The sequence below is a fragment of the Arvicanthis niloticus genome, chromosome 6 (genome assembly GCF_011762505.2).
Source record: "Arvicanthis niloticus isolate mArvNil1 chromosome 6, mArvNil1.pat.X, whole genome shotgun sequence".
Lineage (NCBI taxonomy): Eukaryota > Metazoa > Chordata > Mammalia > Rodentia > Muridae > Arvicanthis > Arvicanthis niloticus.
Window position 1 is genome coordinate 15,697,571 of NC_047663.1, and position 25,547 is coordinate 15,723,117.

The following is a 25,547-nucleotide window of genomic DNA, read 5'->3' on the forward strand; positions in this document are numbered from 1 at the left end:
AATAAAGAAGAAAGTTATAGAGGGTTAGTCCTGGAATGAGACTTTGTACAATATGATGTGCCTGTTTACAATATGGGCCCAAAGGACTTTTTATTTTTATTTTTTTATTTTTTTATTTTTTTATTTTTTTTTTGGTTTTTCGGGACAGGGTTTCTCTGTGTAGTCCTGGCTATCCTGAAACTCACTCTGTACACCAGGCTGGCCTCGAACTCAGAAATCCGCCTGCCTCTGCCTCCCAAGTGCTGGGATTAAAGGCGTGCGCCACCACTGCTCGGCCTAAGGCAGAGGACTTATCTCAACTTTTATGGGGTTAGTGCAGTCCAGGTGGTTTTACTGTAAGTGAAAAGAAGGCTTGGGGTTCTTAGTAAAATGGGGGAGGCAGAGTAATGCTTGGAGTTATTCTGGGTTCTTCACCCCCCACCCCTGAGTTGTAACTCGATCAAACCTTTGATCCACTCTGACCATCCTCTAGGGCTAGCACAGAGGGACCTGAGCACCATCGAGCTTAGTGCTCGAGGCTCTGTCTTGATAAGGCGAATCAAAGTAGTAACAGCAGCAAAAGTACCAGTAACGGTCCATGACCGTTATCTTTGATCCATGACTGATATCAGCATAGTTAATGGAGGTGGGGGGAACCAACTGAAAAGTATAACAAACCAAAGGTATGATTGCTGCCTTTCTTGTCTCTCAGTGAGGCTTGTTCTCAGCTCTCGTAGGGTGTTTTTGATAACACCGAAATGACTGGCATAGAAACAGCATGATTCACCCAAGGCGGCACAGAGCCCCTGCCTCCATCTTTTAGGAGCAGTAAGTCTGATCCTTTTCTGCTTTGGAGTCTACCTGTTGTTCCAGTTGTGAGGTTACTGCCAGAAGGTGGAGGAGGTCCTTTTCAACTGCCTCAGCGATGGTAATTGGCTTGGCTGGTGATTAAAGCAGCTGTTCCCTGGGCAGTAGAGCCAGCTGTGACCACACCCACCAGCATGGGGACAAAGATAGGAGCTGCTCTTTGATGCAGAGCTCCAAGAAGGCTGCCAAATGTTCTCTCCCCAAGGGACTTTCATAATAGTATACCTGTGGGATAACCCATACTAAGATACAAAGTTCAGGGCCAGTAGATATGCAATGGTATAGTCCAGTGGTGCAAGCAAACCAAGATCCCTGAGGGGCAGCTAACTGGTGGGGGTTGCTTAAGCTGTGGGAGTGGGAGGACTCCTGGACTATATATACATTAGGGCTTCTACATGTTAGCAAAGACGGGGTCTTATTTAAGAGGTAGTTATGGAAGTGAAAGCAAGTGGTGTTTCCCTGGATGTCCCCCAGAGTAAGGGGGGGTGTCTCTCAGGGGCAGGTTGTCCTATCAGCCAGGGGCACTGATCCAAGCATTTTGAAAGGATGGCTCATCCAAGAGGCTCAACCCTACGTAAAAAGGTAGCTTAAGGTTCAGACGCAGCCAGCAATCAGCTGTGAGGTTAGCATTGGTAGAATTAAGGAGAAAATAGGTAGCCTGGACCATGTGTTGGCTTGGCTTGGAGAAGTAGCATTGCTTATCATTGGGACCCGTTGCATATAGGGATAAGTGGTGTGGGCTAACAGATGGTCATGTAAGGATCCTATAGGAAAGACAGGAGTTTTACCTGGGAGCGTTGTATTGTGAATGGCATCAATACCCTCCTCTATAATCTGCATCCCCAGGTTCTTCCTGCATCCCAGACACCATAAGTTCGTGGATAGCCCCATGCTTTAACTAGTATTGTAATAGGGTTACAAGTCTGGGGCTGTGTGCAGGAATCATTAACAGAGGTTGAAATTGTTTTGGGGAGGGAGGGGGGTGTCTCTATTAATCCCCCAATCAGGGTCCCAAGTTTCACATCCCTAGGATGGGCACCAATACTGGCTTTGGTCACTGCAGTTGGTACTAGCAGCTAAGGGGCAAGCATAGTAATATTTCCTTTGAAATCACTGTGAAAAATATTTAGCTGTTGAGAGGGCTTTACATCCTTCTTTAAAAGGGTTGCCTTAGCTAGGATAAGCCATGATGATGTCAGAGTTGACCATAATAGACATAATTGGTCTTTAAAACCAGAGGGGCCCTTAGATATGTTTGAATTATCTCAGATATTAGGTGTCCTGTCCAATAGTCCGAGAATCTCCAGATAAAGGTGCTAGCAGGAATTAGAGGGCTCTCAGGCATCCCAGAAATTAGATAAGAGTAAGCCAGAAAAGTTAGAGTCCTTAATCTTATCTTTAGCTGGTTGTCAGAATGCCAAGAGGCTCTACCTCCATCTGATGTCTGGTCTTCCATTGGCAACAGGCTTGATATGAGAAGGAAGAATCCAAGTCTTGATTTTGTTGACCTTAATGGTGGTTGGATGGTCAGCTTTACCTTATGGGGTCCTTTCCAGCCCTGTCCAAGGGTCTCTTTATGATGTCTCTTGACCCAGATAAGGTCTCACGGTTTGTGGCTGTGTAGTTTGGTAGGTGGCATCTTGTAGACATGCCAAAGGAGCAGAAAGACATCCTGAACTGTCTGGAGTGCCTGGATGGACTTAAGAAATTTATATTCTGGGGGAAGGGGGAATGGGGAAAGGGGATAACATCTGAAATGTAAATAAGTAGAATATCCAATAAAAATACATTAAAAAAAAGAAATTTATATTTGGGCATTCTAGCCATGATCTCTGAGAGGAATTTGGGAACCAGATGGGGTGGGGGAGCGTCTACCAAACATGACTCTGTAGGGATGGATGGTCTGCTTTTCTATTGCCTTGGACTTCATAGGAGTCCCCTTTTTGGGGCCCTGGGCAATGGAAGATAGCCAGTCTTTTTTGGCAGCAAGAGAGCTGATAGTAAGTCTAAGTTCTCTTGTTTATTTTTGATAGCCTTTCCTTCAGCTGTTATATAAGAGTTCTCTTTCTTGATAAACAGCCCATGTACATGGGCTGTTGCTCAAACATATTGGCTGTCAGTGTAGATGTAAACAATTTTGTCTCACCCCCAACTGGAAGACTTTTAATACTATCAGTTCAGCTTTTGGGGGGTTGGGAGGGGGCAAATGTCCTGGATGGTAAGATCAACACCCAAACAATATCTGTTCGTGTTACTACTGCCACCCCTGCATACCTGCTTCTTTCTTGCACAAGGCTGCTGCCATCGGTGAAGTAGACTTCATCTGGCTGCAGCTAGAGAGTGTCTGTCAGGTCCAGCCAGTTCTATGCACTTGCTGCAGAACCTCTGTGCAGTCATGTAGAATTTCTGGGTCTGAGTTGGGCAGCAGGGTGGCCGTGTTGAGATCGGCACTTGGGCAGAACCTGATGAGATGGGGGCTACGGAGTAGAGCCTGGCAATGAGAAGGTCTAGCATTGGTCATCCACCGGTCAGGGAGACTTTTTAAAGTATCTCTTCCACTGAATGAGGAGTTGATAATCAGGGATTGTCCAGAGCCAGCTTGTCAGTGTCCTTGGCCAGAAGGGCATTAACTTCAATAATGCAGAGGCAGCTGGGCCATCTGGAGGCTAAGGGTCTAATCTTTTAGACAAGTAAGCTACTGATCATTTGCAGGGTCCTAATTTTTGTCAAGACTCTCTTAGCCACCCTGGTCCACAAACAACTGGAGGGCTTGTTAATATCTGGTGGCACCAGGGCTGGGGCCTCCTTGATAGTTTGGAAGGTTTTGCATTGAGCCCCAGATCATATGAATGAATCATCAAAACCTCTGGTCACTTCATAAAGACGTTTTTGCCATCTCTTTGAACCGAAAGTTTGCAGAAGCCAGTTGACCCAAAGAATTCTCTACACTATCACCCTACTTTTAGGAGTAGGAGTAGGAAACGCCCAAGATGTTTTGCTTCCGAGCAGGAGATAACCATCTCTTACTTCTCAGAGGATGTACCCCAGATAAATAACTTCTGGGACACAAATCTGGGCATTTTTGTCTGCGATCTTCTATCCAAAGTACTCTGGGGCTTGGAGCAACTCTCTAGTTGCCTGTAAACAAGAGTTATGATCTTTGGAGGTGATCAAAAGATCATCTATGTATTGGAGAAAGCTTTGTGAGGCCGAGTATTCTCTCAAGCCCTGATGGAGGGCTTCATCAGCTTCCTCATGGGGGAGTTTTTGAACCCCTGCGGCAATCAGGTCCAGGTGAGCTGTCCACTAAAGTCCTGATTGAATCATGCTATTCAAAGGCAAAGATGGGCTGGCTTTTAGCTTCCAGGGCCAGGCTGAAGAAAACATCTTTAAGGTCCAAAACTGTGTACACTTGAAAGTCCGGGGTCCAGGGAGCTCAAGAGAGTATAAAGTTTGGGAACAGTTGGGTGTATATCTTCAACCTGTTTATGAACTTCTCTGAGGTCCTGTACTGGTTGATAGTCAACAGTTCCTGGCTTTTTGACAGGCAGCAGGGGAATATTCCAAGGTGACTGCCATTGGGTTGGAATCCCATGTTCCCCCAGCCCACTGCTGGGTAGCCAGCCCAGGTGGGTTAGTCTATGCCCATAAATCTGGAATAGCCTCTCTCAGTCCTGTCAACAAGGGAGATCTCCTGGGGCCAGTTTTCCCTCTTGGGACGGTGTTAGAGCAAAAAGCCTCTGTTCTTCTTCTAAGTCCAGGCTCTCAGAACACAGACTTTGGGCTGTGAGGAGATCATCACCTCCTTCCCAGTGAAGTGGATCTAAGCTTTCATTTTGCTTAGCAAGTCTCTCCCCAAAATGGGGTAAGGGCAATCTGGGACTGCCATTGAGGAGTGAGGTGCCTTCTTGGTCCCTTAGTCTACAGTTCGGCTGGTGGTCCAAGGACACAAGGCTGTACTGGTGGCTCCTTGGACCACCAGTGGTGGGCTCTGACATCCACCAAGAGATCAACCGATTTCTTATCCACTTGTAGGGTTAGCCAAGGCTCGAGGAGGGGCTTCCAGCCCCGTCCCTCTCAGCCATCCAATTTCGATAGCTCAAGGACCTTTTGATGGTTTTTAGATTCTCCGTGTTTTCTCTTGTTCTGAGGACATTCCCCTTTCCCATGGCCTATTTCTCTACAGTAGGCACAAGGATCCGTTTTCAGACTAGGGGGTTGCTCTAGGAATTCACTATTTCTCTGTCCATTGGTCAATTGGGTTAGTTGGCGATCTCTGGATTCAGAGGACCCCCTACCTCTGTCTGTAGCTAGCAGCACCTTGGCTAAACCTCAGGTTTGCTTATCCTCCGCTCTTTCTCTGTTATTATTATAAAGCTTTGTGGCTATACCCGCTAACTCAGATTTTTTTACCTTCAAATCCAGCAAGGTGCTGGAGTTTGTTTTTGATGTCTGGTGCTGTCTGAGGGAAGCCATGTTGACTGCCATCTGATTTTCAGGTGCTTAGGTGTCCAACGGAGTGTACGGGAAGCAAGCATCCATCAGATGCTCAAGGAATGTGCCCAGTGACTCAGTCTGCTCCTGTATTACCCGACTCACTTTAGACAAATTTGTGGGCTGTCTAGCGGCTGCTCAGAGACACCCAACCCCCATAAGAACCTGGCGATAGACCTTTAGCAGCTCCCTACTTCAACAGTATGGTAGTCCCGTCCTTCCTCCGGTCGGGGAGTTGAGGAGGTCCGGGAGGTGAGGAAGGCCAACTTGATGAGGGCTTCATTATCCTTAGGGTGAACGTCTCGCCCCAGGACCAGTTAGTTTGCAACATTCCCTCCAGATCCTGCCCCTCTTCTCAGTAGTGAAAAGAACCTGGAGGAGCTGTAGACAATCATCCCAAGTGGGTTGGTGGGTAAAGAGAACAATGTCAAGCAGCAATGAGAGCTTGGGTCTGCTCAATGAAGGAGGGGGTTTGGAGCTTTCAGTTATATAGGCAGCGAATGGAAAGTAAGGGGCGGGGGCGGGGGCGGGCTTATCATTTGCATCCGGCAGCCCAGAAGCAAGAAGAGGAAAAGCAATAGAAGCCGTAATTCTGGGCTTCCTAGATCGGGTGTCGGGTGTGAAGTGGGCGTGGGTCATAAGGAGGACGATGAGGAGAGGGGGAAGTGAAGTGGCTCGGTGATGGAGAGAAGGCTTTAGGAGAAGCGGAAGGAGTGAAAGGTTCGTGTGAGTCAGTGATCAGTTAGATTTCCTTCCTGATTCCTTTGGTTGAACGAGAATTGTGGTCCTGTTTCCTAGAGGGAGAACAAGAGGCTTTACCCAAAGAGCAGATGTGGGTAACCAGGAGAGAGCACCAGCCCACAGTGTAGAGGACTTCGTCCCGATGGTCAGGATAGCTGAAGAACACATCTTGAGCCTTAAGGATGAGCCTGAGTTCAAAGGACACCCCAGGAGGCCGGCCTGCTCAGAAAGCTCACCATTCCAGGGAACAAGAGGTTTTTAAGTCAATCCGCCATGACAGCTGCAGCAGCTGCAGCATCCTTGATGTCCTAAAAAACAGGAAAGAACAACTTGCAGGCAGGTCCGAGGGCGTGAAGAGGCTTGCGTCATATTCAGAGCCAGCTCAGTGGTTAAAACTCCTGAGGAAGACCAACGGTGGACAAGACACCAAGAAGAAAACGAAGGTGCCAGACTGAAAACCAACCGACATAGAAGGAAGAGCGTTGCGTGTCAGTCCACCAGGAGTTGGCACAACTGAACCAATCCCGAAGGGTTTCAAATGAACAACGCATCGGCTAAAAGCAGGGCGGAGGGACGCCTCAACCTTTCCAGCCCTGAAATCAATAACACATCCACCCGTGGTCCATTGAGCCCCAGTTTATCCGGATACCAGAAACAAAAACCATAGAAAAACTTAAGGATCAGGCAGAGATTTGGGGTCTCTTTCCCTCAAACTGCATGTTTCTCTACCAACACACCAAAATGTTGGGGTCATGGGGCATGCAAATAACGAGGAAAGGACTACCAAAATCAAAAATAAACCAAAAGCAACTTTACGTACCTCAGGAAAAAATGCTTCTAACTGTTTGGGGTTCGAAGTTAGGGTCCGAGCTCACAGCAACAAACCTGAAAACTCAAAAACCTGAAAACTCGAAAGCAAGTCTCTCTTTGATTCATAAAATCACAAGCAGATGTTCAGGGGGCAATAAAGAACAAATTCATAAACTGAGGATTAGTCCTGGGATGGGACTTTTTACAATATAGGCCCAAGGCTACTCTAAGGCACCTGGGTCTTACCTCCGCTTTTATGGGGTTGACGAAGGCCAAGTGGTTTTACTGTAATCGAGGGTTCTCAGTAAAGTGGGGGCGGAAGAGCAATGCTTGAAGCTACTCTGGGCTCACAAGGTACCCCCTCCCCAGACAGGGTTTCTCTGAGTAGCCCTGGCTGTCCTGGAACTCACTCTGTAGACCAGGCTGGCCTCGAACTCAGAAATCCGCCTGCCTCTGCCTCCCAAGTGCTGGGATTAAAGGCGTGCGCCACCACTGCCCGTCATAAGGCAAACCTCTGGCTTCAGGATCTGAGTTCAGACCCTCAGAACTTAGATAAAAGCTGGTGGGATGTCCTGTTAAAGGTCTGATCTAGTGCTGTATATTGTAATGCTGGTTTGGGGGGAGGGTAGAGAAGCAAAGGGAAGAGGAGAGACCATGAGGAGAAGGCACTGTGAGAGGAGAAGTACCATGAGCACATGGCCAGGAGAAACAGTAAGTATTTGGGGGAACACTACTGGGGAGGCAGCCAGGTCTGCAGTTAGAAAAGTAGATTGGAGTGACCCCCTCCCCATTCAAGGCCAAATAAAATAGCCATAGTCTGAGTTTCATTTGTAAGCTAGTCAGAGATAAACATAAATGAGTTGTTCTACAGTGTCACCTGTTTGTAACCCCAGGGCTTGTGAAGCAGAGACAGGCAAATCCCAGGGGGTTCACTAGCCAGACAATGTAGCCAAAGTGGCAAGCTTCAGGTACAGTGAGAGACCCTGTCTCAGAATATAAGGGTGGAGAAAGACATCCCAGGGCCCTGAAATGAGCACCCATGCTGTTTCTTTAAGGTGTGGGAGTTCTTTCCCAAGATGCCCCACCAAAAGTATGAATGGTGTCAGTATTGGAGTATTAACGTGCTCTTAGATAGCAGTTACTTGAAGTCCTGATTACAGTCAGTTCCTTAGAATGTGGCTCCCGGTTTAAATGCCTTCTCTTGAACATGTGCAGGTTTCAAATAAACATGGCAGAGTGATGCGGATCCCATCCTTGCCCAATTTGGATGAGTTCTCCTCACCGTCTGCACCTTCTATAACCAAATCAAGCTCTGGTCTCCACATGTGCCTGTGTAGATGGGTCTACCTGTGTGCATACACTACATGCAATGCACGGACATACAGACACACACACACACACACACAAAATGTAGCACACCCTCCTGAGGAATCCTATTCTGGAGAAGTGTGTGAAAAATGAAGCCATGCCACAGCCGAACTTTGTTTCAAAAGTGTTTTGACAAAGGAGCCGGTGATGTTGCCCAGTTGATCCTAACTCTCACGAATGAAGCTCCAAGCATGCGCAAAACCCCTAGCATACACAGCGTCCCAGCCAAAACCCCCTGTAAACTGGGTTGGTGTTTGACCTGTGTAATCTCAGCTCTTGTGGCATCAGGAGGATCAGACCTTTAAGATCATCTTCCTCTACGTAGTGAGTTTGAAGCCAGCCTGGTGTACGAGAGGCATTGTCTTTAGATAACTTGGGGAACAAAAGGATTTTGTTTAAGTTTAGCCTGGGACAAGTCTCTGGTAGAGTGTCACTGAGATCTCTTTATGCTTCCATTGAGTGGTTTATTAATGAGGGTTCTGACGGCGTGGAGATTAGATTGGAGGATGACTTAAAGCCAGAAGAGAACAAAACAGAGAGATAGAATCAGTTGTCAAAAATGTCACTAGGAGCCAGGCATCACTCTGGAAGTGCAGCGGGAGGACCAGAGGATGCTCTGTAGTCGTTAACCAGGACTCTAGGAGAACCTGTGGAAATAAATACAACCCAGTTGAGCAGACAGGCAAAGAGTGGCAGTGGCAATGTCCTGTAACAGATGCCATTGTCTAGTGCAGAGGTGAAGGGAGAGAGAGAGAGAGAGAGCGCAAGAGAGAGAGCAAGTGCACACGAGCACTGGTGAGCTAGAGAAGGAACCTCCCTTCTTTGGGCCTCCCAGCAGGAACTCAATCTGTAAGCTATGACTCAGCATGGAAAGATCTACTGATGAACCAACTTCCCACAAAGCTCTGGAGGCCAGGGCAGCCACTTGTCTCTTTCCCAGGGCCCAGCCCAGAGCCACTCTGTGCCCCATGGCTTCCTCCCTACACCTCTGGCTCCAGGCCTGTCATGGAGAAGCATCCTGGCCCCTCGAAGTCTCCAGCCTCACCCAGTGCTGTCTGATTTGAGAGAGACATGATATTGGGAAACAGATTACTTCAGCCCTGGGAAGGTCTGGTATTTCTGGGTAACTGTGTTCTGGAGACAGACTTCACCCCTGAGAGGTCCTGAGGAGGGCTGACATCAACCCAGGATGTTCAGTTTCTGTTGAGTTTCAAATTAATTGGCTTTTATAAAATAGGAATGAGGAGCCAGGCAGTGGTGGCACACGCCTTTAATCCCAGCACTTGGGAGGCAGAGGCAGGCGGATTTCTGAGTTCAAGGCCAGCCTGGTCTACAGAGTGAGTTCCAGGACAGCCAGGGCTACACAGAGTACACAGAGAAACCCTGTCTCAAAAAAAAAAAAAAAAAAAAAAAAAAAAAAAAAAAAAAGAGTAAGAAGAGTTCCCAGGTGACAATGTCCCTGGTTCCAATATTTATTATTATAAAAATAAGAGGAAAAATTAAAACACACACCTTGTAGAAGAAACGTTTACAAAGGAGGCCAGAAGCCTTTAAGAAGAAGGACACCCACCCTCTGAAGATAAACTTTGCTCCCCTGGACCCTCTGACTTCAGGGATCTGCAGTAGATAATGACATTGTGTCTGAGCCCTCTGGGTGCAACCGCAGAGGTAAGCAGATGCCTGCCTCTGGGCATTTTTAACCAGGTCAGATAACCTCTCCTCTGTCTCTACGTCACAGGGCACCTGTTCTTTCTCAGTCTCCGCAGTTTCTATAGAGGAAGCCTCACAGTTTTTTAAAACTTGTATCAATTTTTTGAAACTTGTATCAATTTGTATCCCCCAGTACCTCTGGGGGTTTCCCCTGCCTTCTTTGAGACATTGTGTAAGAGCTGTATGGAGTCATACCCCACTTCAGCTCTTGAAATCCTTCCATGGTTTCCAGTGTCCAGTTGACTGATGACAGTGTCCTCTGACGGTTTAGTGGCTTACGGATGCTAGTTCTCATCAGAGCTTCCTGACGCATCTACACAATGGGTAGATGGTCATGTTAGCCTCATTCTAGGTGAGGAGTGAGTTCATCCTTAAACCTCAAATGAGACACTCTTGCAGGCATAAACCCTGGCTGAGCTGTGTCTGGTGCCTGTGGGTAGCGATTAGTCCTCCACAGCCACATTCTAAGGTTCAGTAGAGCCTTGGACACAAGCTGAGGGACATGGCTCTGAGTCATGTTTACTGTCACCACAGTCTACAAGTGGACGGAGGTCTGCCTGGCCTGATGTCTGTATAAGGGGTCTGCCACCTGCCTCATCCTCCTCTTTCCCCCAGCCCGCCCACTGCAGCTCCTCAGAAAGGCTGCCTCCAGAAATTTAGGCCAGCACCCAGCTTTCTAGGCATGACATGGGCTGGTGTCATTTGTAGGCAGGAGCACAACACACAGAGATGACCATGTGTACTTCTTCAGGTGAATGAGGGAGGAGGAAGAGGAAGAAGAGGAGGAAGAGAAAGAGAAAAGGTAGAGGAAGAAAAAGAGGAGGTAAACAAAGAGGAGGAGAAAGAGGAAAAATGGGGGGATTAGGAGGAAGAGAAAAAAGAGGAGGAGGAAGAGGAAGAAGAGAAAGAAGAGGAAGAAGAAGGAGGAGGAGATGAAGGAGGAGGAGGAGAAGGAGAAGAAGAAGAAGAGCCCGTGAGAGAACAGGGACTGATGGGATCTAGTCCAGTCTCGTGGACACATCAGGGCACATTCTTGGCAGTGTAGGGGTCAGACTCTTGATCCGTTACCAAGGAGTCAACACAGGTGTAGGCAGCCTTCCCTGCCTGTCTTCCCATCAAGGGTTTCACTAAGAACAGGGGAGGGAAAGAAGGTAGGAAAAGACTACACACACACACACACAAAGTAATTACTAATTTAAAATTTTTAGGTTTTTTTTTTTGTGGAAGGGGCGTGCACATTACCACGTTTGTGTGGAAATCAGGGGACACTTGTGGGAATCCGTTTTCTCCTATTATGTACTCAGACTCGAGAGTTATCAGGCTTGGGGACAAAGCCCCTCTACTGACTATTTCTCTGACCCTTAACTTATTATTTTTAAATGTTTTTATTTTTTAATGTGTATGAATGTGTTGCCCCCATGTGTGTATGTGTGTCTGGTGACCACAGAGGTCAGAGAGGGCGTCAACTCCTGGTTGTGAACCACCGTGTGGGTGCTGGGGATCAAACCAGGGTCCTGTCTGCAAGAGCAACAAAGGTTCTTACCCCCCCCCCCCTGCCCTCTTCAATTTATCGTCTTTTAACATGTGGCCGCAGCTGGTCATGGTGGTTGTCAGGATGGAACAGGATTTAATCTCAGCACTCAGGAGGCAGAGGCAGGCAGATCTCTGTGAGTTTGAGGCCAGCCTGGTCTACAGAGTGAGTTCCAGGATGGCTAGGACTACACAGAGAAACCCTGTCTCAAAAACAAACAAACAAACAAACAAACAAAACAAAAACAAACAGAATGAAAGAGAGGAGAAAACAACAAGAGAGAAGGAAGAAAAAAGGAAGGATTCTTTAACAGCTTTTTAAACCAGTCAGAGCAAGGAATGGTTTTCCAGCTGGAAACCATCACTTTGTGGCTCCTGCCATGAGGCAAGAGACTAATCCTCAACTGAAACGTGTCTTTGGTGACCCCTGAAAGCCCTAAAAGGATGGTGCTTCAGAAACAAAATGGAGGGCTGGACCTATTGCTGTGTGCTGTATGCAAGCAGGGTCAGGGATCAAGGAGTTCTCTACATACTAAGTTCAAGGCCAGCCAAAGCAATATGAAATCCTGTTCCTAAAGCAAAGAAAGAAGGGAGAGAGGGAAGGAAGACAGACAGACAGATAGACAGGCAGACACCATTAAGGCAGAAATAGTCAAATTCTGACAATACAGTAATTGCCATCACTAGCCTGGACAAATATCAAAGTAACACTCCTTTTAACATGTGGCCACATGTTAAAGGGGTCCATTTGTTTGCTTTTGTATTATTTTGGGACATAGTCTCACGATGTAGCCCTGGCCTGAGCTCCAGACTGGCCTTGAACTCACAGATTGGTCTGTGTGCCTCTACCCCCCAGAATCCTGGAATTAAAGGTATATGCACTATACCTGACTGTTGTGGTTTTGCTTATTTTGAAGCAGGGTCCTCTGAACCTCGGTCTGCACCTAAACTCGCTATGTAGCCAAGAATGACCTTTAACCTCTGACCCTCTTGCGTCAGTCTCCCAAGTAGGATTACAGACATGTGCCACCACACCTGAGTTACCTGATGCTCAATGGTAGCCGAACACTCTACCAGAACTGCAGCCCTAGTCTCTGACTAATGCTTTTTTATTTAATATTATGCTTTTCCCCCCAAGACAGAGCTTTTCCGTGTAGCCCTGGCTGTCCTAGAACTTGCTCTGTAGACCAGACTGGCCTTTAACTCAGATATCCCCTGGCCTCTGACTCCTGATTAAGTGCATCTGCCACCATGCATGCCAGCATGCAGCTTTTTATTTGTGTGTGTGTGTGTGTGTGTGTGTGTGTGTGTGTGTGTGTGTGTGTTGTTATTCTCAGTAGCCACTAGGGGGCACTGGCTCCCCTGAGTCACTGGTCATATGAGCAATCTGCTGTGGTTGCTGGGAAGACCGCTCTGGTCCTCAGGACAGGCAGAAATGCTCTAACCACTGAGCCATCTCTTTAGCTCCCTGACTAATGCTTCTTGATCTACCAAGAACCAATCACTTCCTCTGCCATCAGGGAGATCTTGGTCTGTCTGAGGAGAACAGGCCATTGCTACACACTGTAGGAAGGGTCTGACAGGGAGAAGTCTAGGGAGGTGAAGGAATGTGGAGGAAGTCAGCGCAGTCTGGCAAAGTGTGGGGACATTTCTAGAGAAATTGACGAGTAAGAAGAAACTGAGTAACTATTTAGTCAGAAAAGAAGAGAGGAAGGCAAAGAGCAATGAGAAAGGCATGTGATGCATTCTGGGAACTTTACCTATTAGCAACCAAAGCTCAGGACAGAGAAGGAAGTGGTCTGATTCCAAGATAGGTAAGCCCACAGGGGTGAGCAAGGGCTGGTAATGGAGGCCCAGGGTCTGCCTTTTCCCAGAGAATGCTACAACTCCAAACATCAAAGGGAAAGAAACCAATTTATAGTCTAGAAAATTCCCTAGGAGGCAAGGCTACACTCATCTGTAATGGAGGTTGTTTGTCTGTAATGGGAGGGTTGTGTTCAAAGGCAGCCTGCAATTCAGCAATCCCCAGAGTCAGAATAAAGAAGAAGGGGATGAAGGGAGGGAGTAGCTCAACGGTAGAGCATGTGCCAGGCATTCCTGAAACCCTGGGCTCCATCCCTCTGACCACTAAAGAAGAATAGGGGAGGAGGGTGTCAGGAGGAGGGAGGAGTGGTGAGCTGGGCACTGGAGAGATGACTCAGCAGTTAAGAGTGAGATAGCTGAGCCATCATGAGGACTGGAGTTCAGATCCCAATAGCTCTGGAGGACTCGACAGCTCCTTCTGGTCTCCAAGTGCACACCGGCACACAGACACCCCTCCCTCAAAACACACATTCACACTCTCATGAAGATATATAAATATTTGAAAGGGGGATGGGATGGTTTACTGGATAAAGGTGCCAGCTGCCAAGGCAGATGATTTAAGTTTGATCTGGGACTCACATAGTAGGAGAGAATTTCTACAAGTTGACCTGTGACCCCCCCCCCCAAACTTATAGTGGTAAGCATTCATTCTACCCTACTTCCACATACACAAATAAATAAATGTTTTTTTTTTTTAATTAAAAAAAAAAAAGGTTAGGAATTGGGGGCAGGGAGAGAAAACTCTCTGTGGTCTAGTGTGGACTATATATATATATACACACACATACACGCACATACACACATACACACACGTACACACACACACACACATACATACACATACACACACACATACACACACACACACACACACACACACACACACACACACACACACACACATACACAGACACACACACATCTCCAAAGGGGCTCCTTTAGTGACTTAAGTGATCAGGGTCCACTGCAAAGGCTTAAGAAAAACCCCTCTTCCTACTGAGTCTTCAGAGATGCTGAGAAGCAGCGCTCCTCAGAGAAGCTGGCCAGTGAAGGATTGGAGGCCCAGATTCACACTGTATGGACACAGCCCCCTTAGGGAGCCCACAGGAAAGGCAGACAGGCCTTACTTGGTATCCCACAAAAGCACTTTTGGGTGGAAGCCGAAGGGAGGAAAATAAAACCCCCTCACCCTGTCAGGAGAAGAAGTCCCCAAACCCAGATGACAGAAGAGGTTTAAGAACTTTGAGGCAAATGCCACCTCTGGGTTTTTGCTTTTTTTTTTTTGGTTGTTGTTGTTTTCTCCTATTCTAGACAAAGCCACTGGATTCAGTGGTCCCTCCGGAAGACCAGTCATTTCCTGAGGAGATATCAGGCCAGCCCAGACCTCATTGTTCTTGGTTTCCAGCTATGGCCGCCATTACCTGACAAGTACCAGAGCTGGTCTCTGCGCACGCCTGGAGAGGTTGTCAGAGTTGTTTCTGCTTTTCACACAGCAGGCTTCTGGTTTGTGGCAGGGAAGAGAATTCTGCCCCTGAGGCATGGCCGGAAGGCAGAACTAGCTGTGTGCCTCAGTCTGCGGAGTCTTTCAGGATTCAGCTGAGGTGGGCCTCAGTCCACAGACAAGATGCTCTTGGCTCTGCTGTTCACACTGATGCTCTGTGAGTTTTTAACCTACTTCTCTCTTCCGTTTTCATGGGACTTGAATTAGTGAAATCAACAGATTGGTTTTCTTTTTCTTTCTCTTCCAGATGCAAACCTCCAGGCTCAGGAAAACTGTAAGTCCTGGTATTTTTACCTGGCTTGATTCTTTGTGTCTTTTCTGAAATTCTTAACTCATGTTAGACTGCTTAGGGTTGGTGTTTACAACAATTTTACAAAAATCTAAAGCGGATTCTGTCTTTATGTACATATATGTATATAGGCATTTAGAACAAAACCTTGTTCTAAGTCAAGGTTCAAAGAGTGTGTTTAGAAACAATGTTGTAGACTAGCATTGCAGAACAGATCTTAGTGGGTTTCTGTTTGTTGGAATTGGAGAGATGTGTTTTTAAAACCCTGGTGATTCTTTATGTGTTTGTGGTCTTTCTGTCATAAGCTATTTCTTTTTACATCATACTATGTCTTTAATTGTTCACTTTCGAACTCTTTATTCGCTTGGTTTGGTATCCGTAACCCCATGATTTGAGAGGCACAAAAAGATCAGTAGTGAAGTCCAGCTTCGGCTACATGGAAGTTTGAGGGAAGCCTGAGCTACATGAGAGACCCTGTCTGAAACAATGCAAAACCAACTCCAGAAAAATAAAAACTAAAAAACTTTTTTTCTTTCACTTGTTTTAATTTACAAATGAGACATGGTTGACTTGACAGGCTATGGAGGCTGAAGGAACAGACAGTAAATGGGTATCAGGACTTCCTCTTGCCTAAGAGATTAAATAAAAGGAAAGGCCAAGATCCCCTTTCCCACCCACCAGGGAAGCTCCATTCTCATCTGAGTTCTGAGCTTGCCCATGGGGAAGGGTTCTGTCTGTCTTTAAAGTCAGGCCTATCATCCACTTGAGAGCTGGCTCGGAACCTCTGAATTTCTCAAATTAAGGGGATTTGTCTTGCTTGGTCGGAGACTCTGAAGGAAGGGGCTCAGCCCAGCCCAGGGGCTGTCGGGTCAGGAAGAGGGCCACAGGTTAGACTCTTGTCAGTCAAAAGTTATTTCAGTGTGTAAAGACTAAGGATGCTGGGCTGTAGGCTTTTTTGAGAACATGACAGGGCTGGGTTGAGCCAGGGATGGAGCTGTGGCCCCAGGGTGGGGAGGACTGTGGTCTGTGAGTCTGTGTCTGCTTCCTTAGGCTTCCGGCTCCCTTGGCAACACCTGGAGACAGACTGTGTATTATCTATCTTTAAGTCATCCACACTTAAGGGTGGAATCAGTGAGTCTTAGAAAGACATGACTGAGGCTAGAAAGTCAGGGGTTGTCAGCACTGTGACCTCCACTACCTGGAACCAAGACATCTGTCTGGGGGCTTGTGCTTGGCTTTGCTCAGCTTGGTTTGGGACAGGAGTTTCATGTGGTACCCTAAGGTAGTCTTGAACCCACTATGTAGCCGGGCCTGCTTATGAACTCAAACTCCTTTTGCCTTGGCCTCCCTAGTGCTGGGTTCACAGCTATGTGCCACCAGTTCAGGATGACATGACTTTCTGGTCCTCCGATTTTCCTCTCCCAAGGGCTGAGATTATAGGCACACACCACATCAGGTTTATGCAGTGCTGGGACCAAACCCAGGGCTTTAAGCATGCTAGGCCAGTGCTCTGCCAACTGAACTATATCCCAGCATTGTCTGGATTCTGTCCTGCCAGCCCTAGAGGGCTTGCTTCTCAAGAGACTCACTATTCCCCCTCTCCCTCTCTCTCTTTCTTTCCCTCTCTTCTGCCCCCACCCCACCCCACCCCTTTACAAGACACCAGCTGTAAGAAATATGAGGCAGAGAAGCAGGCAGCAGACTGAAGCTGCTTTGTTGGAACTGGAAGGAGCCTCAGCCTTTCCCAGGGATGAAGGATGGGGGGCTGGGGACCTGTGTGTGTGTGTGCGCGTGTGCACGCATGTGCACATATGTGTGTGTAGGGATATGTGTATATAGGAGTGTGTGTGCACATGCGTGTATAGGAATGTATAGGAATGTGTGTGTATATGTAGGATATATATATGGGGGGAGGCACGCGCATGCTCATAGCTACCAGGAAATTAGAGCTTTTTTTTTTTTTTTTTTTTTTTTTTTTTTTTTTTTGTTAGACTGGAAACAGGGTGGTTTCTTTTTGATACTCTGGCACCTAGTTTTTGTAGATGGAGCTGACTAGTCAGGCTAGGGCTATTGCCCAGTACAGTCTGACTCAATTCCTCATGGCCTGAGACTGTTAGATAATATATTCCCAAACACGAAAGGGTAAAGAGAAGAGGGGGATGGAGCTGGGCATGGTGGTGAAGGACTTCAATCCCAGCACTTGGGAGGCAGAGGCTGGTGGATCTCTGTGAGTTTGAGGTCAGCCTGGTGTACAAAGCGGGTTCCAGGACAGCCAGGGCTGTTGCACAGAGAAATCCTATCTCAGAGAAAAAAAGAAAGTAAGAAAGAAAGAAGAGAGAGAGAGAGAAAGAGAGAAAGAAAGGAAAAAAAAGAGAGAAAAGAAACAAAAGCAAAGGGGTGGGGTGTTGGATGGAGGGTTGTAGTTTTGGGAGGGAGGGCTTCTTCCAGCCAGAGCAGGGTGACAATCTCAGTGGTAGAAGGAGCATGCTGAGGTCCCTTCCAGGTGGGATAGTGGCTAGTAGCTTTTAGCCATGAAGAACTGAGTGACCCTTTGAAAGAATTTGGTGAGACAGTTGAAAAGGCAGAGACCAAAGAACAAAGTTGATACAGCCATAATGATCAGGTCTGCCAAGGGGGTGGTGATCCATGACCCCAAGAAGTCCAGGTATCCAAGCAGAAGATGTCTACCCTTTCTCTGTGAGTCTTTCTCGAAACTGTTTCCCATTGTCCCATAGTAGACCATGTTGGTTTGCTTAGAAACAGCCTTCTTCCCCCAGGAAGGCACACATGCCTCTCTTTGAGGGGTGTCATTAAGCCTAGTCTTCTGCAGTTTTGGAGGACACTGAAGCCAGGGCATCTATTTGATTTTTGTAGGGTGACTATGGTTTGTTGTACCAAGATCAGGTCTTCCTTAATCTGATTGTTGGAGTTGTGCCTGTTAGAGCCCTATTGCTTACCGTGGGGTGTGAGCCATTGGGAGGGCTTACCTTGAACCTAGAACCCTTTGTTTTGGTACAGAGGGAAGTTCTGAGGGTAAAATACTTTAAAAGACAGAGTAAAAGTGTGAGTTTAAGGAGAACAAGGAGTCCTCAGGGAGGAGCCGGAGTGGGAGGGAGGCTTTTGGTTGAATATTTGTCCGGACTCTGTATCTTTGGGCCCCATCTCAAACCAGTTATGATTTGCTGGTACAGAAGCAGCCCCGTTCTGAGGGCACAGATCCTATCCTTATCAGGAGTCAGATCTAGTCATGCGACTCTGCAAAGAATGGAGTCAGTCCTGAAGGATGTTAGGCTGATGGAGGAATTTCTCTAAGGCTTTTGAGAGCAGGTGAGGCAGAGAGCTTAACTGACGGAGAAAAGGCTTCAGTCAGCCATTCTAGTTCTGAGTCCTGAAAACCATGCCCTGAGTGGCAAAAAGGGGCATGAGTCGGATGGAATGGGGTCCCCCTGCAGAGGTCACCTGACCTGCTTTTAGGGTTTTAGGGTGCAGATTTCTCTTTGAGCTGACAAATGGACAACGAAGAAAGGCATCAGCTAGAGTGCTTGAGAGGAGGGTCTGCCCAAGGGGCCACAGTAAAATTCAACAAAGGACAAAGATCCAGACAAAATCAGGAGGGAATACTATACAATCCTGTGGGGAACGTTAAGAGACAAAGCTTACGCTTGTCGGTCCCTTTCTTGGTTTCTCAGAGGTGTCCCATTATCTCTCCAAGAAAGGCGTTAGAAGGAAGACGTACACCCTGGGTTTCTGGCCTGGCACGGTTTATGCCAGACATGGTGGTATGGGCCTGATTATCCCCGCACTTAGGATATGAGGGCAGAAGGTCAAATGTTGATACATGAGATTTTGTCTCAAGAAACAAAACAATAGCAGGGTGGTGGTGCCCTCCTATAATTCCAACACTTGGAAGGCAGAGACAGGGAGAGCTCTGAGTTCGAGGCCAGCCTTGTCTACAGAATGAGTTCTAGGTTGGCCAGGGTTACACACAGAGAAACCTTATCTCAAAAAGAAGAAGAAGAGGAGGAGGAGGGGGAGGAGGAGGAGGAGGAGGAGGAGGAGGAGGAGGAGGAGGAGGAGGAGAAACAAAACCTAGAAACCAGTCAGTGGTGCTTTGGTGATCACTTTCAAAGGAAGGCACTGACATCTCTGTATAGACTAGAACAAAAGAATTGCAGCCTGTGAGTTATGGCGTCTTTGAGATGAGAAGGGCCTCTTGATTAGTTTAGAGAACCATTTCCTTCTTACATCAGCTCCACAAGGTGGGCCTAATGCTGCTGACCCCTGCTATGGTTTTATGATCCAGGCAACTGAGACCCAGCTCTGTGGCATCAATCCTAGGGGTAAGCAAGGTAGTCTCTGCCTCTCAGGCCACACAAGTAGAGTATGTGAAATGCGTGTTTTACTGTTTCTTTAGTTTATTTCCTCAACTCTGTAAGTCAGGTTCTGGCCAAACTGGACCCTTTCCTCAGGCTTCTGGCCCACCTCAGCCTGCCTCTGCCTGGAGGGAACTCCCTGGACTTCCCGCCTAGTCCTGGCTAGGGATAATCTGCCTTCCCACCCATCCTGCTGGCTCCCTCCCGGTGTCAGACCACAGGCACATTCCCTCAGGCTGACCAGGCCCCTGCTGGGCCACCTGGGCCTGAGCTTATCCCTCCTTCTCCACAAGGACCCCCACCCTTGGCCCTCAGTTGCTTCCATTCCCAGTGGAACTTTGAAGATAGTTTAGAATGGCCAGCCTCTGCTTCCTCTGGTCATGGCCTCTCTGCCTGGAATCTCAACTCCACCAAAGACCACCTGATGCCAAGCCTTTTCCATCCCGAAACTGCTGCTACCCTATACCGGGATCCTGCTCCTCTGACCTAGGATTTCCTTCCGTTTCTCTCCCTCATAAACCCTTTCCTTGCCCCCAGGAGAGACCGCTTCTGCCCAGCCCATTCCTGTCTCTGGAGGCTCCTGGTTTATAGTCTTTCTATAACCAGTCTCCTTCTTCAGCACACTGCCTGATTCTCCCTGAACCTTAGGCTTTAACCCTTGGCTTACAGTATATTTTTCTGCCAGGCCTTCAGATTTCTCCTCAGAAGCAAGGTTTTGTTTTTCACTCTTATCTTTTACCTGGTATTATCTGTAGACAGGAATCTGTCTTCCATCTTTTAGGCCCTATAGTCCATCGAATTAGGCATTAAAAAATTGTGGTAAAATATAATCTAAAATGTATTTTTTTTCTTCAATTTTTTTTTAAATTTATTTTTGAGGCAGGGTCTCACTGTGTAGTCCTGGGTATCCCGGAACTTGCTATGCAAACCAGGCTGGTCTTGAACTCAGAGATCTGCCTGCCTCTGCCTCCTCAGTGCTGCGATTAGAGGTATGTGCCACTTTGCCTGCCTCTAAAATGTATTATTAATGACATCCAGAGCATTTATAGCCTTGTATAGTTCTAGAAGGTTTCCATCACTGTAGAAATGAAGCCCTTTTGGTTCTGTTGAGAGTCTTGAATGCCCTTTGGCTCAGCTAACCTGCTCGCCCAGCCTCTGCCACTTCCATCTGAACCACCCCTGGCTATTCACTGGCATGGGGTCTGAGGACGTGGTGATTTTTCTAGAACTCCAGTTCCTTCTGACCCACCATCATTACCATCCTTACCCACCTGACCCCTCTTTCTCACACTCTGCTCCCAGAACGGGCCATCCCCAGAAGGCACTGGATTCTTATGCCCCTCTTCCTGATACATGCTGTTCTGGAGCACCCAACAGCTGGCCTGCCTCTGGCCCAGCAGACTCAGTCCTGGGGCACAAACAGCACACTGTCCTTGCCCTCTCATGGGCAATCCCTTCCTCTCTGCATCACTGACAGGACTGAGCACCAGCCTGCATTCTCGGAGAGCAGGGGTAATTTCTTATTTTTCCTGGACACCCAGTACAGGACACAGTTGTTGGATAAATGTCACATGGCTGGAAACTTGAAATGAACATGGAGTTGCTTGAGAGTCCCCAGGGCAGATGGGCCAGCATGTCCCGTCCTGTGATAACAAGGAAGTGCCTCAGGGACTCAGGCTTCCAAGGAGCTCTGTAATTTTCCTGACAATAGTGGGTAGTTCCTCCTCCCCTCCCCCACAACTGAGTCATTTCCAGGTTGAGAGGCAGGTGGTTGGGGGTGGGAGGCTCGTCTTGCTAAGAGGACCTTGATTTGGGAAGGAAGCCTCATCACTAAACCATTAGTGTTTAGCATTGTGCTTACACACACACACACACACACACACACACACCCACCCGTCCCCCAGGGTTTCTCTGGGTACCCCTGGATGTCCTGGAACTCCCTTTGTAGAGCCTTCTGTTCTGTGCCCTGTTCTCCATTAACTGTTTTTGGACAGTTTGAGGCTTAATGAGGAGCACCGAAGGACTGGAGGGCCCTCCAGAAAATACAGTTGTGCATAACAGGAGGTCTGTGAAGCCTAGGTCCCCCAGGCTGTGAATAGTTACTGTCCTGCTTACTGGTGAGACCTCTGTGCAACAGTTCAACATGCTTCTGCTTGGGGGAATATGCTTATAGAGGAGGAAAAATTCTGTTTTATACATGTGGAGAATTCTCAAGATCTTCTGGGTGTATTTATTTATTTATTTATTGATTGATTGATTGCTTTGATTTTTGCAAATAAAGACCAATGAACAAGACTAGGGATATTCCTCAGTGTTCATCTGGCATGTGTGGAGCCCTGGTTTTGATCCCTAACACTGCCTAAAAACCACACATGGTGCTATATGCCTATAATTCTAGGACTTGGGAGGTAGAGAAAGGAAAATCGTAAAATTCAAAACTCAAGCTAATCCTTGGCTACATAGTGGATTCATGGCCAGTCTGCTCTATAGAACTATTCCGAGAGAGCAACCCTGTCTCAAACAAACAATAAATGAATAAAATAAAATTACTGCAAGGGTCAGGCCTGTGGGAACACTCCCATTGCTGTACTTACTTGGAGAGCTGAATCTGGGAGGTTGAAGTTTCTAGGGCTGCCAAGGTTACAGAGGGAGTGCCCAGCCAAACTTGGTAACTTTGTACTAACAACATAAAGGAGCTGGGAGAGGACTAGCCTGAGCTACATAGCAAGATTATCTTTTTTTGTTTGTTTGTTTGTTTTTGTTTTTGTTTTTTTTTTTTGTTTGTTTGTTTTTGAAGAAAGGGTTTCTGTGTAGCCCAGGCTGTCCTGGAACTCATTCTGTAGACCAGGCTGGCCTCGAAAGCAGAAATCTGCCTGCCTCTGCCTCCTAAGTGCTGGGATTAAAGGTGTGTGCCACCACTACCTGGCAAGATTACTTTAAAATAAACAAATATTTTTTAAAAACCACCTTGAATTATTCCAAGACTCTGGCTAAAGGTAGTATACATTCAGCACTTCACCCAGTCTTGTGGATGATGTGTTTATAGAAAGATAAAGAATATGTTCTGTGGAGGTGTGTGGTGAGGTATGGGGGAAGGGGATGTCTCAGCGGGCCCATAGGATAGATGTCTCAGCGGTATAGTATAGAATAGAGTTTATTCAGGGCATGGAAAGGAGAGTTAAGAGGGTAGTAGAGGCAGAGAAAGGCAGAGAGAGAGAGAGATTAGAGAAGTAGAGGCCGGCCATGACCACGTGGAGAGAGGGGAGAAAGGGGAAGGGGCGAGGGGACAGAGGGATCCAGAGAGCAAAAGAGCAAGAGAGAGAGGAGCGGGCAAGCAGCCCCTTTTATAGTGGGCCAGGCCTACCTGGCTATTGCCAGGTAATTGTGTGGGTGGAGTTTAGACAGAATGCTGACAGTGGGTAACTCTGGCTCAGGATCTCATGTGATGATAGACCCGTTTGGTCAAGGTCAAAGTTATTCCATGAAGGCTGACAAAGCCTGTGCATCTGCTTTCCAGCTGAGTCTTGTGGCTGCACTGAAGGCCCTAGTTCTTCATCCTGTGAGACATCCCCTTCTTAGCTGCTCTCGTGGGACATGACAGCTGGGTTGACCCAGGGCTGAGGTCCTGGGGGAGAGAGAGTGTTTAAATGGGAGTTGTATACGTCTGTAACTAACAGAAGGAGCATCCTGACTCCACTGGGGTAGACAGTCCTGTGATAGCCCTAGTGTAATGTGAGAGCAGGGCCAAGGGTTGATTTGGAGGCTGTCTAGGGTAGAGCGGCTACCATGATATCAAAGTTGGTTATCTTCTCTGTTAGAGTGAGAAGCTGGGCTGGGCCTGGCTCATTTTGGAAATTTTCTTTTCCTTTATCTAACATTTTTAATGCATTTTTATTCAATGTGTGTGCCTGGGCTTTGTGTGTACTCCGTGTATGATGTCCTTTTAGAGGTCAGAGGACAACTTGCAGGAGTTAATTCTTTCCTACTGTGTGGGTCTTGGGATCTGCAAACTCAGGCACAGCAGTAAGTATGTTTGCTTGCTAAGCTGTCTCAATGGCCCTATTTTTATTTTTAATTTTTTTTCACATGTATGTGTATTAGATGGTCATAATCTACCCTGTGAGTGCACCGAACCCTAGTTCTGCAAGAATAAGAACTCTTAATCACCAACCCATTTCTCTTGTCCCGCACCCCCATCCTCCCTTGAGGCAGGGTTTCACTGTGTAATCCTACCTGGCCTGGAATTTGCACTGTAGACCAGAGTGGCCTCGAACTCTTGGCAGTTCTTTTTTTCTCTGCTTCCTGAGTACTAGAATTAGAGGTGTCTGCCAAGGCGCCTGGCTCCTTGAGTTTTCTGCAATGTTTCCCCCTCTTCCGTCCTGTGATGCTCCTGCAGGCTGAATGATGACATGAGGTTCCTTCCAGTGATCCAGGTGCATGTGACACAAGTGGATGTGTGTCAGAGAACCGTGTCAACACCACCCTTCTTACAAAAGCCACACTTGCCAAGCACACCCCAGCACGCTGAAGGCAGAAACAGGTGGATTTCGGTGAATCTGAGGCCATCTTGATCTACCTACTGAGTTCCAAGCCAGCCAAGGCTACATAGTGAATCCCTGTCTCAAAAACAACAAACAAAACCACACTTGGTGATTTAATTGATTTTTTAAAATTGAACCTTGAGGACAGTTAGAGTTTGAGAAAAACAACAGACCAGCCAAGTTACAAAACCTCGGGGAAATGAAGATGAGAGAAAGCCATGAGTTTTGCAATAGAGGGTAGTGGGTGACAGCATGGCAGTGCGTGAGGGTGGTGGCCTCAGACACTAAATGCTCAGGGGATCCCCGTCCTGACTTTGATCACTATCAGGGGGAAGAGGAAATAGAAAAGAAGGGAAATTACACAAGGGCCACAGGGTGAGATGCTTCAAATAGCTGTTAGCAGCTGCCTGGAGGCAGGAGACTTCCTTTCAAAGAAAGAAAAGTTCCTTCTAGCATGTAGTTCCTTACTTAGGTGGAACAGAATTCCCTTTGGGGAGGCATTCCTGGGATTCCAGCTGATTAATTGGCCTGGTTGGATTGATTCTTAAAAGAAAGGAGAGATAGGGATGGCACGAAAGTTAAGAGTTCTTATTGCTTTTGCAGAAGACAGGATGCCCAGCACCCATGTTGGGCAGCTCACAACCACCCATAAGCTCCAGAGAACTGGACACCTCTTTCTAACCTCCTTGGACACTGTATTAATGTATATAAACCCATATGCAGGATACACTCATATGCATGATAAAAACGAGCAACAGAGGGAACAATAGTATAAACAGTATGTAATGTTTTGCTTGAATTTTTTTGCATCTATTATGAAGTTGGGGTGGGGGCGTTGCTGACCCACTCAGCACCGGGAACAGTGCCTGGCTTGGAGATGCCCCTGTAGTGTTTTCTTTTTTTTTTTTTTAATTTTTATTTATTTATTTATTTTTTTTTTTTTTCGAGACAGGGTTTCTCTGTGTAGCCTTGGCTGTCCTGGAACTCACTCTGTAGACCAGGCTGACCTTGGACTCAGAGATCCGCCTGCCTCTGCCTCCCAAGTGCTGGGATTAAAGGCGTGCGCCATCACCGCCCGGCCCCTGTAGTGTTTTCTACAGTTGTCCTGGAGTGTGAAGGAGGAGAGAAGGGATTATCCATCAGATCCAGGCCTCTTTTATTACCATGGGCATCTTGCCTCGGTTACTGACCAAGATAAAAATATGGAGATAGGGTAGTGGGGCTGGGTGAGGTGTGGCTGAGTTGCTTGCCTAGCAGTCGAAACTTCAATTTCCTAGCACCAGGAAAATACATGTCCAAGGAATGCAGATGTCTTAGCATTTCCATTTCAACATATAGAAGCAGAAAGACTACAGGAATTAAAAACAAACAAAACAACTTCCAAATAGCCCGGCTTAGTGGCGCACACCCTCAAGCACTCAGGAGACAAAGGCAGGCAGATCTCTGAGTAGGAAGCCAGTCTGGTCTACTGAGTTCCAGGA

The 25,547-nt window shown here is 47.2% G+C and overlaps 1 protein-coding gene and 1 long non-coding RNA gene across 5 annotated transcripts in view; both read left to right on the forward strand.

Annotated features, from left to right (window-relative positions):
• Nucleotides 1–7,247, forward strand: part of LOC143442509 (uncharacterized) — a 29,230-nt gene extending 21,983 nt beyond the window's left edge. The window contains exon 3 of the long non-coding RNA XR_013110746.1: nt 6,139–7,247. This is a non-coding gene — a long non-coding RNA (uncharacterized LOC143442509). The remainder of the gene's footprint in view (nt 1–6,138) is intronic.
• A 7,589-nt stretch (nt 7,248–14,836) lies between these two features.
• Nucleotides 14,837–25,547, forward strand: part of Pecam1 (platelet and endothelial cell adhesion molecule 1) — a 60,257-nt gene continuing 49,546 nt past the window's right edge. For all 4 annotated transcript variants that reach the window (XM_076935597.1, XM_034507808.2, XM_034507807.2 and 1 more), the window contains exons 1-2: nt 14,837–15,020; nt 15,111–15,137. In XM_076935597.1, coding sequence (XP_076791712.1) covers nt 14,987–15,020; nt 15,111–15,137 — 61 coding nt within the window. In that variant the 5' untranslated portion in view covers nt 14,837–14,986. The remainder of the gene's footprint in view (nt 15,021–15,110; nt 15,138–25,547) is intronic.